This window comes from Thermobia domestica, chromosome 18 (genome assembly GCF_964235325.1).
Source record: "Thermobia domestica chromosome 18, izTheDome1.hap1.1, whole genome shotgun sequence".
NCBI classification, from domain to species: domain Eukaryota; kingdom Metazoa; phylum Arthropoda; class Insecta; order Zygentoma; family Lepismatidae; genus Thermobia; species Thermobia domestica.
In genome coordinates, this window is record NC_137471.1 from 41,870,369 (window position 1) to 41,885,907 (window position 15,539).

Below are 15,539 nucleotides of genomic sequence, written 5' to 3' on the forward strand. Positions count from 1 at the left end.
ACATTTCATATTTAATGACCTGATTAAAAATTTATGAAGAACTTATATATATTTGCTAAATATTATCTGGACCCACTGATAATTAGATTTGAGTTTAGCGTCCCTTTCAGTAACGTGGACCTCAACTTAATATGGCAATAGAATCACATGAGGTCCCACTGGAAATAGTTAAGATTGAGTATCATACACCCCGTCCGTCTAGTTGTAACATGTAATATTGTGATAAATTCTGAAAGAGTGTGATCTTTTTTATTTTCAGCAAATTATTTTCTGTAGTGTACAAATTTCGTAACAAGACGATGGTGATATGTAAAAGTTCTTGTCTACTAATTCTGCTATTGGTTTTAGGTTGCACTGCATCATTTAAGAGGTTATTTGGACCATCAGATGAAAGTGGATCTATTTTTAAGGTAGGCAAACTTAGTTCTTGTATTTTTACTTGCAAAACTTTTAAAACTAGTATTAATTGAATTGTAGTAATTATAAGAAAACCGTTGAGTAATGAAAGACAGGATGTTCAGGAGAATATTTGTCTTGTAGTAGGCAATGCGCAGTCTTAATTGAAAAAAAAAAAATAAATAAATAAAAGTGTAGGTTGCTAAGAATTTTCAAATGAATTGAAACTTTGGTTTATACGAGTATGTGTATCTTCTGATATAAGAAGAAGCAACCCAGAATGTAACAAAATTCAATATAAATTAATGAAATCACGTGTTTTAAAAGAACTATATGTATGATTAAGTGCAACGGTGGCTGAGTGGTAAAGTTCTCACCACTTGTTGAAGGGTTCGTGGCTCTTTCACTGTCATGTGAGCTTGTGGTGGATAACATAGAGTTCGTGGGTTTTCTCGGGGTTTTTCCGTTTCCTTCCATATTATCATCCCACCAGCCATTTTATAATTATTCATTTGCATTAATCATCCGTCACCTTTAGCCCAGCCTTGAGAGGTAAAACTATTTCATTTAATCTCAACATGGATTATAAAAGCAACTGACATAAATTTGAAAAGAAAATGAGAGGAATAAATACCGATCAGTTTTTTTTTTTTTACTAATTTCATTCATTTATCCCTATTTCACTTCGTTGTCATCTATGCCACTTCGTATCTTTGGAAATCCTGTGTAAACACTCGCCATCCATCTTAAAATTCAAATGTTTATTTACAATCGCTAGGAAAATGTATATCTATTCTGTGCATGTTCTGCTGTTAATACTATGTTTAAAAGTTTGTTAATCAGTTCGGTAGTGCAATCACAAACAAGATTACATTCCTTTTTATTAATATACCGGGTGTATCAAGAGTCCGGGGCCATAAACTTAACTCCGTTATGAGAAATATATGGAAAAATCGAAAGGAAGGAAAGTTGCTGGATATAAGTGGTTTTTAATTAAAAAAATGGTGGAATTTTAGCAATCGCATCAGCCAGTTTGGTTGTACACTAGTAAGATGTCCTATGTTTAATAAAAAGGCAATGTTGTCAGTTCAACAGGCTATTCCCTTGGTCCTCACCATATCAACGATATTGCTGGGGAAACCAATTGTCATGTTCTAGGTTCCATCACAACAATATGAGCGTTTCTTTTGTCATTTCTGTCTATTCGGAGAGCCTGCCAGGGCTCATAGCTAGTCACTTTTTAAAAATAAAAGTTACCTTTTTTTTTCAAGTTTGTCACTAAAAGTTACTTTTTTTTTTTTTTTTTGTGGGATAAAGTAATTTATTCTTGTGATTTATGTTTTGCATTGGCAGTTTTCTAAGAAAAGCATTAAAGTAAATGGTCACTAAAAGTTACTTTTTTTTTTGTGGGATAAAGTAATTTATTCTTGTGATTTATGTTTTGTATTGGCAGTTTTCTAAGAAAAGCATTAAAGTAAATGGTAAAAAGCAGAAACTTATTATGCCTTTTTCCATTTCACATAAACATTTTTTTTTCATTTCACATAGACTGAGTTTATGTGAAAATATGAAAATCTGTTAGCATACGTTCTTGTTACTGCTTTTCGTTTCATTTTGTATGCAACTGCATTTTTAGTTAACATTTGTAATTTATTTTAAAAGTTCATAATAAGGATACAAAAATAATCCTCATTATTTGCTTTGATCTTATTGTGTTAAAAGAGAATGATATATATTACCTGTTTATAGTTTACCTTTCATTGTATACGGAATGTCGGTAGAAGCCATACCTATGTTTACTAATCATGTGGTACCAAAACAAAGTTGTAACAAGCCAATTGTACAAGACAAAATTTTATTTCCAGTTAATGGTAATCTAGATGCTATGTATTAATTACATTACTTTAATTTTGTATTATTGGACATAATGAAAATTGGCCTTACCCCATCCAGATCAAAGTTGAAATGAAAAACCATGCAAAGTATGTAATTAATAATGAACCTCTAAACAAAGGTAATCCAATTTTTTTATTAGCTGACAAACTTAAGTAAAATAATTTTTAATCTTAACATGTTAAAATATTACTTATTTCAGCTATGATCCAGTGGACCCTAATTTGGTTGGAAAAAAAAAAAAAAAAAAAAAAAAAAAATGTAAATTCAAATTATGTCCAAGTTTGGCATCAAAGTTTAAAGATATTTTTGATGAGATTTTGGTCGCTTTTCAACTACTTAGAAGAGACCAAACCACTATGAGCCCTCGGCGGGAGCTCATGTGGTTCGGATTCCACGTTAATCAGTAGGTCCACGTCTCATATAGCCTCGCTGCTGAACGGGACGTTAAACTCAAAATCAACTCAACTTAACACTATGAGCCCTGGTCTGCTGAACTGGAATCGCTTTTCCATTTAAAATAGGGCGCCTTTACCAGTGTAGAGCCAAAACGGTTGGTGCAATTGGAATTTCACCATTTTAGATTGAAAACTACCGATTTCCAACACTTTCCTCTCTTTCCATTTTTTCGTGTCTTTACTCATAATGGAGTTGGCTAAAGCTCCGGACTTTTGATACACCTGGTGGATTAAAATAAAATGTGGGTATTGCTTTGGTGTAGCATAGTCATGTTACACTATTGTGCAGGTGCGCTCTTTAGCATACACCAATGCAAGCATCAGTTCTATTAGCTCAGATTTAAATACTGACTTAAAGCTAATTTATCAAAACTAGCTGAAATACCCATTCTTCGCATGGAGGCTGTATTTGGAAATCAACGCCTGTTGGAGTATCACCATTTATCTCAGCGACCGCGAAAACTATGGTTTTGACACTAATATCGGTCATTTTGAATTATTTTTACATGTCTTGGAAACCTCCCCTTTCCCGCAGGTGAACCCCGGCTGGCATACAGTGGTAACTGAATTTGAAAGTCATCGCTCACGGAAGTGTTACCATTGATCTCAGCGACCGCGAAAAGTAAGAATTCGGTAGTAATACCTACTACTTTTACATGTCCCGGTAAATGCCCCCCTCCCCTGAGAACCCTCTGGTTGAAATTTAAAAAAAAAACGCTTTGTCTTGGTCTGGGCCTAGACCAAGGTACCTGTGACCCAAATTTGGTAACTCTCGGCCCACTTGTCTGGTCCCCAGGCCGCACACAGACAGACAAACAAACTCTTTATTTTACTTATATTAGATTAGATTATCTTAAACAAAGGGGTGTAATGGGGATCGAAACTGATGTTTCAAAAGAAACTTATAAAGGAGGAGGTTATGTTTAGCATGAATTTAACTCAACAGATTTCGATTGACAAAACAAAGACTAATTAGGTAGAAGGTAAAAGAGGAAAGACAAGATTAATAAAATAATAGGAATGAGCACTAGCCTCAGTATTTCTGGTTTCTGCTGATGTTGTTGTCTTAAACTGAGGAATAGATTCCCCTTTATGTATTTTCACTTCCTGGCTGGAAATTAATGAAAACAGATGAAATCAGATGAAATTGACGTCTGGATTGGAATCCTGTCAAAACTTCCAGAGACAGTGAATGGGATTGCCAAGTGAATTGTTCTCAAGTCTCTGAATGTTGGTCAGGACACTTATTGTGGCGTTAAACTTCTTCGCCTAAGATCCAAGTGTCTGGGGGGAAGTTGTCTCTAATTGAGTCGCTGTTCTCTTCTTCCGTGTTACACTTGTAAGAAATTCATCACGACTACTACGTTAAGACTGTAGTACTTACAGTGCGGAAAGGAATGTGATGTAGAGAGAAAGAAGCACTAATCTTACTTTTATTGGTTAATTTACAATGACAAATGAGTGTGGAAACCTTTCACAAGTTCGTCTGAGACTGTACATTCAAGATTAAAAGTTTTGTATAGCTAAATTAATGATTTGAATGAATTTAAAGTAATTTGAGTTTTAAAAATGAATGAAACTGTCCTTTTTTTTTTTTTTTTTTTGTTTTTTTACACAATACACACATTTCAGGTTACTCCACACTATTTAGCATCTATTAGCAATGTGTCACCAAACTTATGTCTTTAAATCTAATTATTTCAGCTGTGTCTGACGCATGACATATACGTAAAAGCAGTAGGAGCCATTATTATTATATTGCAAAGATGGCTACAGGCCAAGGAAATCCCAAAAACTGCTTTCAAATGGGAACCACCAACTAGTTGGACCAACAAGACTGAAGTGGAATGTACAGCTTTTGAGGATTTTCTGAGAAGCAAATGGGGTGACCGGCTTTTCTCAATTCTCCATCTTAGAAGAAGTAACATAAACTGGTGGAAAATGAAAGTGGTAAGTTCCCAGATTTTTTCTTGGAGGGAAGGAGGAGGGACAAGGGGGAAATGTAGCAATAAATTTGTGAACTATGAAGTCGTAAAATAGCTTGTCGAGCCATTGAGGTGTTTGTCTGTTTCTACCCCACACAGTAAGTACACCTCAAATATTTACACTAACTGTGCTCTGTTAAATGAAAGACTAGGAAATTGTTTACCTGTTTGTACAGTGTATTTAATTTATTCGGGACGATGATTTTGGTTGCTCAGCTGCAACCATCTGTTGGTACTTCTGAGAAGATAGAATGCAAAAGGTTTACTCCTTATCTGGTAAAATTGTTGTCTTAGTATATGATGTATGATTCTAAATATATGATGTATGATTCTGAATATATATTGTGGTTTTATTATTAATATTTATACTATTAAATTTGAAAAACTATTGAAAATAACTACATAAAAATGTAAGTATTTATCATTCACTAGTATGATACTGGGAGTTTTATAATTCTCTTCCAAAATATGAATGTTGGCAAACCATAATTTAGAAACATTCTACATCCTGTTATTGGTAATTCCCTGTTGTAATATTCACTGCGAAAAAAAGATACTAAAAACTTTTCCATCATTAATATGTATAGTTAGAAGTGTTACTATGTAATCCCATTGTTTTCAAAAGAATAAAATTATAAGGACTTTAAATAAACCTGAAACACAGTTTGAAAGAATACTTATTCATTCGACTTCATGTAAATCTCTTAACGTAGATATAATTAATTTAAATTAGTTATAATGAAATTATAATTTAAAAAAAAAATCCACATAAGAACATTTTATTTTATTATTTTCGAATAGAGTTCACTTTAGAATAAGATATTGATCTGGTGACCTTGATGCGTGAAAAATGCTCAAAACTTCATACTGATAGAGAGTAATATATTTATTTCAAATAATTTCCTCGTTATCTCTGTTTATTTAACTCAATTACCAATAACATTATCCTTGCGCATTAAAACAAACCCAGTAGAAAAGTGAAATTACACTCAAGAATTAAGTATTATTATTATTATTATTATTATTATTATAGTTCATAAAGGTAGTAACTAAAGTTGTTAAATAAACTCATTTTTTGGGCACTTTATCCATGTTTTATATATTTAACTTACGCTTCAGATGCACTGACTGCGTTCATCGTCGGAATTCTATTAAATTGAGAAATTGTTGTACAATTATTGTAGCATAATTTTAATATTTACAATTTTACATTTCAAAATTAAACAATAAAATATTGTTATAATTTACGGTTTCATTCAATATTAAAACAGTTTCATTTATTATTATTATTATTATTATTATTATTATTATTATTATTATTATTATTATTATTATTATTATTATTATTATTATTATTATTATTATTATTTCTTTTATTCTCTTTTTTTTATTGGATCGAAAGATCCAATATATTTCAGGCAAAAATTTTCTTGTAGGCCTTATATCTGGAGAACTACATAATAGTGTATCCAAATCCAAACTATCACTTAACTCAGTATGATGTGCTTATTTCGTAAAAAAATACAAACTCGATTTAGGGACCGTTTAAAAATTATGTGGCCTCTGATCCAAAATTAATTATTGGCCCAAATTGCAATCTTTCGATTTTTTTTTTTTTTTTTTTTTTTATCCTTTCTAAAATTCTTGTTGTTATAGTAATAAAATATTCCAATATCACTTAATTCCAAACGTTCCTCTCTGTCTTAATAATCTTTTATATTCTTGAGTGGATCTGCATATAACGGATGCATTTTTAAACTTTTTTTTTTTTTTTTTTTTTTTTTTTTGCTGTTCTAATTCATGTTGCGCTAATGCTGACTTCTCTGGTTCATTTAATCGTAAATGTCTTATATATGCTCCTCATATCTAACTTGTATTGTACGTTCCCTTTCCCCCCGCTAATGGTGTTAGGGGGAAAGGGGGTTAGAGAATTCTGCTTTATATTCTGATTTTGTGATTGAAGAGATTGACTGAAGTAGCCTTTGGTAGCCAATCAGCATTCAGGAATTGTTTCGCTGTCTCTTATATAAATAATCGGTAATAGTATACATGAGAACCCCCTGATCTGCGTTTCTTCTGTGCTCTATTACCACTTCTACATGAAATACCATAAATTTTCTACGTAGTGCAATAGTAAGAAGTATCCATGTGCACAAGACATGCGATATGCGTTAAATCCCCCCTTCCCCCCACACAGTCATAGATAAACTACAAGGGCACTACACATGCAAATATAAAGTACAGGTACGTTCTTTTTTATTTTCGTATCAGTCGATAAGTAAATGGAAGTCGCTTTGTTACCCCCTTTGTAAGTTCGTACATACTCAACGAATAATCCTTAAAAGTATTAGCATCCTGCTCCTTCGGGAACTGATGCAGCTTCATGTATAATATAACCATATAATCTACCATTACTAGAGTATTTATAGTGTCTCGTGAAGCCAAGTGAATAGTTGGCGAAACTGTTACACGTTGTTAATTTTTACAATAAACGTACTACTGTTTTGCTCAGAGAGTAATTTAAATCGTTATATTAGAATTTTTGGAACTAATTAAAGCGTAGTTTACTTATTAAATATTCAATGATAATACTCAAGATAAAATATGGATTGAGTATAGCCCGCTCCCCCCAGTGATTTTTAACGAGTCATAGTGATTCTAACGATTCATAATGAATCGGAATCGCATGTTATAAAGATTGAAGATGTAAATCTTGTGGTAAGGAGGTTTTAGTATAAGTAGTAGTAGTAGTGGTAGTTAGTAGCAATACTAGTAGTAGTAGTAGTAGGAACGGGTTAGAAGCCCCGCAGGGGTTGGTTGGGTTCTGTTCTGGATATAAGTAGTAGTAGTAGTAGTAGTAGTGACTCTTCCAGTTCCGGTGACAAAGAACTGGGGGGAGCGGGCTATACACAAGCCTAAAATATATGTAAACTGATGTATTTTCCGAAGATTTTCTGCATTTACCTTTCTATTTTTACAAAATTACTTCTTTATAATTGAAAATATATTCACTGTTAATGACTCCTTTGCGTGTTATATTTAAACTATATAGATGTCTGTCCACAAAACTTGACAACTTAAATGTTCAGGTCTGGCCATAGAAGAAAATGGTATCATACGTTACGGACTATTGTCCACATCAACATATACATATTTATAAATGTTATCGTTATGATGTGTTTTAAAATGTGAAAAGATGGTATTTAGTTCTTGGAATTTTTCAAATGCTACGAGTAGAAATCAAATGAAAACCTTAAAAATAATATAGTAAAAGTTTAAAACACTGTTTAATTGTCCTGTAAGTTGACAAGAGTAAAATTCTCATTATTTGGAGAATGACTGACAGGTAGCAGCACGGTAGAGGACTGGAACGCGACAACATCGCAGCCACGTGAAGATGAGGCACAGCAATGAGAAACAATATTTGTATTCCGTTATTTGAATATTGAAGGAATAAAACCCATCCAAATTAATCGAAAAAAAAAAATTTCAGTTCGGTGATACATTTGTCACTTACGGCGAATTTACTTCATGGTGACTTAACTTCAATAGTGGTCCTTAGTGTCGTTTATCCTAAGTGGGAAGAGCGTGACATAAATCTAATGACGCTTGGAGAACTACGTAATCAACTGCTGCACTTGTTGAAAGTGGCGAACGTAGATCACGGTACTGAACTTTTTACTGATAAATTTTGGTTGTTTCGTAAGGCTAAAGATGATGGATGATCTATGAAAGTGAAATACTATGAAATAATTGGTGGGATGAAGATTTGGGATTAAACGGGAAGACAACAAGAAAACTCACGGACATGATGTTGTCTTACCACAAACTCGTGTCTTGGGATCAAATCAGGAACAATTCGCCCTCTAACGCTAAGCCACCGTGCTCTTTCTACTTGTGAAGAGGTGAAAAAATGAAATGAAATCTTTAAGTTTTACGTCCCACGGTTATACCGAAGAGGCTAAAGGAGACGGTGATTATGAGAAATGAATGAAATGGTGGAATGAAGAAAGTGGGAGAAAATGGGAGAACCCCGAGAAAACCCACAAAAAAGGTGTTTGTCCACAACGAAGTTCACTTGGCGGGAGCTGCGATCGAACCAGAGTTTGATGTAGAGACATCATACAGTGGAGTATATACATGCAACGCTCTACCACTGAACCACCGCGGCTTATAAGTGAATGTGTGTGGATTGAACTAAAATGTAATACTGGAAAGAATCTCTTAATATCGTGTGTTTATTTTCAACCAACTTTTTCCCCTGTGAATTTTGAAAATTACTTGAACCATATTTCTAGTATGTTGAATCCTCTGGAAAATGATATATTGATTTTTGGTGATTTCAACATATCCAAAATTGATTGGTTAAATAATGAGCAGCTTCCAGGAATACATTATTATTCCAAATTGAAGTTTCAGCAATTGTCTGTTTTTTTTTTTTTTTTTGGGGGGGGGGGGATACTAACCTGTGTGTTGAACCCTCAGTTTCTACTCTTGATCTTATTATCATAAATGCTACTTCTATATCAAGAAAAACTATTCAGTGTATGGTGCATCCTGATACTTTTCATTATCCGATTGAAACCATTGTGTTTTTACCTAAAGGTTGTAAAAAAAAAAAAAAAAAAAAAAAAGTTCTCTGAACGTTTTCAATTTGTTAGAGGTGATTATTACGCATTATATCAATAACTAGCTAATAATGATTGGTATAATATCTTGTTAAAACCAGATATAAATGAAACTGTTTTGGATTTTGAAAAAGCAATTGTATTAGCTATGGAAACAAATATTCCGAAATCTAGGCCAAGAACATTAAATATCCTTGTTGGTACACCAAAAAATCTGTGTCTTTATTAAAAGCAAAGAATTTAGCACACAAAAGGTATAAAATTACATTAAATCATGAAGACTATTTATTATTTGTCAATTACCGCAAGGCCTTTAAGACTCAATTAAAAGATGACAAACGTATTTACTATATTAAAATGGAAAATCAATTAAAAAGCAATCCTGAGAAATTTTGGAGATGTGTATCCAAGGGTAAAAAAAACTGCAACTAGAATTGTAGTAAATGATTCTGGGGCCGCGGTGGCTCAGTGGTAGAGCGTTCACCTCTGGTGCTTGGGGTCCCGGGTTCGATCCCAGCCCCCGCCAAGTGAACTTTGTGGTGGACAAACACCGTGTGTGTGGGTTTTCTTGGGGTTCTCCCGTTTCCTCCCACTTTTTTCATTCCACAATTTCATTCATTACTCATCATCACCGTCTCCTTTAGCCTAACCGGCATAACCGTGGGACATAAAACTCAAAGATTTCATTTCATTTTTTTTTTTTTAGTAAATGATTCTTTGGTTACTGACTGTGAGTCTTGAGAAATTTATTTGCAGAGTACTTTGCATCAGTCTACTAGACATTTTCAAATATTAGTAATACAAATAATTATTCAACATCACCAGAAACTTTCTATGAAAGGAAACTACCTCCTATTACAACTAAAAATGTAAGAGATGCTATTAAATCCTTAAAGACTAAATCTACGTCTGGTATAGATGGAATACCTGTTTTTATTATAAAAGGTGTGGCTGAGGTAATTTCACCAGGTTAGCATCCTTGCTTAATTGGAGTTTAAATGAAAATATGTATCCTGAAGCTTGGAAAATTGTAGCTGTAACACCAATACCTAAGACTAAAGGGGACAAAATTAATGATTATAGACCAATTTCTATAATTAATATTATTACTAAAATTTTTGAAAAAATAATGTACAACTAATTGTATAATGCTGTATGTGATCAGTAAGACATGAATCAACATGCCTTTATAAATGGTAAATCAGTTATGACAAATTTGGCATGCTTTGTTCATAGTTTGTTGTCTGTTATTCGATCGGGTGGTCAGACTGATGTTATTTACTTTGATTTTGCCAAAGCTTTTGACAAATTACCTCATCACTTATTAATAAGTAAGTTGCATAAATACAAATTATCGAATCAAATAATAAGGTGGCTAGATTCGTATTTAAATTATAGGAAATTCAAAGTAAGGTATAATGGTAATATGTCTTCTATTCATAATGTAACATCTGGTGTGCTTCAAGTCACCAATCTCGGTCCGTTGTTGTTTTTGTTGTATGTAAATGACCTACCTGAGAAGTTAACTTGCAGATATCTGATGTATGCCGATGACAAAAAATTTTAAGGAAATTAAAACCCTTCAAGATCAAGTATCCTTACAAGAGAATATTGAATTAGTGGTCACGTGGTCAGAAAACAATTTCTTGCCTTTCAATATTACTAAAACTAAAGGTATAACTTTCTCAAGATAAACTGATCTCCTTTTGTATAATTACACAGTTGGTAAACAGAGAATCGATTTTGGAGCCTATGCCAAGGATTTAGGGATAATTTTAGATAACAAGCTATTATTTTGCAAGCATTAACAGGTAATAATAACTTCTAAGGCTAGGAAAAACTTAGCTATGTTAAAATGGCTTTGCCTCAATTTTTCGAATGTCAACACCTGTAAGACTTAGTACATTTGCAACGTGCGTTCCCATTTGGAGTACGGCACTGCTATTTGGAATAGTGAAACTAAGTATTTTGTAAATGCTATAGAATCTGTTCAAAACAATTTTTTAGCTTGGTTATGATGGAAATTTAAAAAGTTCAAAGATATGAGCTTGTCTTGCATATCTAAAGAGCTTTATCTATTACCTCTAACTGATAGGTGGTGTATTTTTGATTTGAGTTTCTTTCATAATATTCTTCAAGGTGTTTTTTCTATTGATGATCTATGGTCAATAAGAATTCCTTATCGCAATGTTAGAAATTTTGTACCTTTTGTTTCGAATGTTCCTACTCTGAAATGTTCAATTTATAAAACTATAGATACAGCCAACAAGTATTACTATGCTCTAGATATCTTTCAAAGTAACTTTGTTAAAATCCGCTCACAATTAATTAAAATTCTAAAGGATATATATATTTTTTTTCTTATTTAACTTGTAAGGTGCCATTTGAAAAAAAATTAAGGTTTTTTAGGTTTTTTTCCTGTTTTCTCCTTTTTCTTTCTTTCTTTTTTCCTATCATCTTCCTTCTCTATCCTTGTTCCTTTTTTGGATACTACACTTCTTTTTTTTATCTTCCTCATGAGTTTAATATGTCATACGCAATTTTTTTTTATTCCTTTGTATACTCATTTCATTATGTTATCATTTTTATCTTATGAATGAGTGTATTTTAATTGAGGTGTCACTTGAGTTGATAATTATGCTTATATTCTTCTTATGATTTTCATTGTATTTTCATTTGTAATATTATGTTTATATCTACGTGCCCTTTTTTAATATGTTATATACGAATTTTTTTTTCCCTCTCTATTGTATACTCATTTTATTATGTTATTATTTTAGTGTTATGACTGGGTGTATTTTGTTTGAGATGTTACTTGAGATGATAATTAAGCTTATTTGTTTTTTCCTTTATGACTTTCATTGTATTTTCATCTGTAATAGCCATTGCATGTTTTTTTTTTGTGTGTTTGTGTGTTTTCATTTGTATATTATGTTTATATGCATGCGCTCTATATTTGTATAATCTTTATTCGGGGGCACTTTGAGGCTGTAAGCTGTTTGTTCCCAATAAACATTTCAACATTATTATTATTATTATTATTATTATTATTATTATTATTATTATTATTATTATTATTATTATTATTATTATTATTATTATTATTATTATTATTATTTATAGGCTGCAAGACCAAAGACATTCCGTATGGAGTTTGAAGACCCAAGGTTTCCGCCATATTCTGTACCAGGCCGGTTCCAGTGCCCTAAAGATAAAAATATTATAATGAAAGGCCCCCTCATGGAATGTGAGTCCTGGCTTGATGGATATATAAGTTGGAATGTGATCTCTTCTTTCCCGGATGTGCTTGTTAACGAGTTTACCGATGTACAGTTGCGTAAAACTCTCGCTGTTCGTATATTAGATTTCATAAGTATTGATGTCAGTACATTGTTCCATCCGTTGGCACAATTAGCAGTGGTTCTCTACGAAAAAGCGTATGGAGGATCTCTCTTGTCAGTGGTGGAGAAACTTCTTGCAGAGAACGTACATACAGTCGGTAAGAAATTTATTTACTTATTTATTTATTTATTTATTTATTTATTCGTTTTACATGCAGTGAGATTTACACTCGAATAAGCATAAAGTTGTTTATTATTAATATATTATTTTTTCGTTTTTATGAAGTTATAGAAAAAACAACAGGTGATACTGTCACTGACTCTCAGTTGATCATTAGTCGTCAGTGTTGAAGGGAAACTCGGGTTCCATTCCCGGCGGGAGCTCGTGTGATTCGAATTCTACGTTAAACTGTAGGTCCATGTCTTATGTAGCCTCGCTGCTTAAAGGAACGCTAACCTCAAAATCAAGTCAAAATCGTTAATCTTGAACGCTCTTTTCGTAGCCCTTCCCATTGGTCTAGGGGCTAGCTCGTGCACCTACGGTTCACGTTATCTCGGGTTCGATTCCCGGTGGGAGAGAGAATTGAACTAGGAACGGATTACGATGGTTCGGATTCCATTACTACAAATTGTAGGTTCACATTTTATGTAGCCTCGGTGCTGGAAAGAAACGCTTAATCTCAACAAAAAGAGCTCTTGTTGTTGTCAGATTTCCATGTGTGAAACTAAATAGAGTTAAGAGTGCAAGATAGTGTAAGACAGATGGACTTCAGAGTGTAAAATATGAACTCCTTATATCACATGGTATCTATATATTGTAATGATTTTGGTAGAGTCAATAATGGACCTAGATTTATCCCCTTCACCAATTTATTATAAAATTTGATAAATACAAAACGTCTTTGATTATAAAGAGTACAATACTGTTTTCTCGTTAATGTCCAAGTAGAAGAGAATAGGTGTTTTGCACAGTGCCCCTTCTCTCAAGGCAGTCTCCAAGGCACCTGCCGATTCGGTGAGTCTGGAAGGATAGCCCCGTCAGCTCCAGGCAGCTTCGCAAGGCTTGATTGTAGAAAGGGCCCCTAGTCCAGTGCGACCTCAGGGTGGTGTAAGTGATTTGATCAGTTGGACGACTGATGCTGGGTCCCTCGGTGGTCCTCCTTTTATTTGTCCTCCACGGGTCCTTCCGTGAGGTCCGTCTGCTTTCGGTATTTCTCGGTGTCCTCCGTGTCGGCTTCTTGTCTGCTAGGTTGTTTATAAACAATAGCACGTGTTGAGTTGACACGTGCGTCTGTCGTGATGTGGGGATCCTTGCAATATATGTTCTAATCAATAAGGGATTGTCTTATCACTCTGAGATAGAATACAAATACTTGTATTGTACTAGATCTTTATGGAGGAAGGTAACTCAGTGATAGAGCGCTTACTTCTGGTGCGTGAGGTCCCTGGTTCGATTCCCACCCAAATAAGTTTGTAGTGGACAACATCGTGCTCGTGGGTTTACTCGGAGTACTCCCGCTTCCTTTCCCATTCTCACCGATTCTTCCATCACCATGCACTCCCTTAGTCTAAAGGACATAATCGAGGACCGTTAAACTGAAAGATTTCATTTCATTTCAAACTTGATCTTAAGTAGTGTTTATAACAATATAATCAGTGGTCGAAGTGAGACGGTATGCGGTAATATGCCATACCTCATCTGATTTTTTCGTGATCAAGACGTACCATCCCTGGAGAGTAGATGCTAAATATCTTTGATAAATCCATTTTTATACACAGGAATAAACGAATAGTTTTGCACGTAAAAGGATTTTATTTCTTCCGTAAAAATAATTTCTAAGTTGACAACACCGACATATTTGTTATCTTTTTCCTACCTTTTGTTTTTAAAATGAGATGTCTTTAAAGAAGTTAATCTAGTTTATATTTTGATGTGGCATATTGAATTGTGTATTTCTTATGTGTATGTGTGTCTTCTTGCCTTAATGCACATAAATGTGTTTTAAGCATGGGGAATTTAGGGGTTATCTGCTGTGGAGGCCGGATCTTCCGGGGCTTTGAAATACCCCTCATTCGAGTGAGGGGTCCGGGAGTTTTCCCGCAGGACATTGTTGATATAAAAACTCCGTTTTTGAGCATTATTGTGTATAATTCTCTATAATACAACATAAAGGGAATTTTTTCTTTTTTTTTCTTTCAGAAAGTTGTTGGCGGGGATCAAAGTCTCTCCATGCCCCCCCCCCTGTAACTACAGAGAATCTCTCCAATGGTTTTCAGTAATTTTGTAAATAGAAACGTAATATTTTAGGCAACTTACCCATGATGAAGTTCCAGTGACTGTTAATAAATTTTGTTTTCCTTTCATTGTAAATCATCTCTGTTATTTAGTAAACCTATCTCTTGAGAAAGGATATTTTCCATCAGTGTTAAAAGTGGCAAAAGTAACTCCACTCCATAAAAAGGACAGTATGCATGATGTAAGGAATTATCGCCCAGTCTCCATTCTTTCCACGTTTTCAAAAATTTATGAGTATGTAATGAAGTCACGACTCTGCAATTTTTTGAAGTCATATAACTTACTATCACCTTCACAACATGGCTTCCAAAATAAGAAAAGTATTCAAACTGCCTTGTTTGATTACATGTCAAATATAGCTCTTGAATTAAAAAACAGTAAGTATGTTGTTGGCCTATTCATCGACTTATCCAAAGCTTTTGATACAATTGATCATGCTATTCTTTTAAGCAAGTTGTATGCTTATTATATTAGAGGAGTAGCTCACAGCTGGTTTCTCTCTTATTTGTCTAGTAGACAACAAGCGGTACAAATATCTAAAT

The 15,539-nt window shown here is 33.5% G+C and overlaps 1 protein-coding gene across 2 annotated transcripts in view; it reads left to right on the forward strand.

Moving 5' to 3' along the window:
* LOC145675990 (uncharacterized) overlaps positions 1-15,539 on the forward strand; it is a 179,991-nt gene that overhangs the window by 54,940 nt on the left and 109,512 nt on the right. For both annotated transcript variants that reach the window (XM_081746822.1, XM_081746823.1), the window contains exons 5-7: positions 349-410; positions 4,452-4,697; positions 12,484-12,859. In XM_081746822.1, coding sequence (XP_081602948.1) covers positions 349-410; positions 4,452-4,697; positions 12,484-12,859 — 684 coding nt within the window. The remainder of the gene's footprint in view (positions 1-348; positions 411-4,451; positions 4,698-12,483; positions 12,860-15,539) is intronic.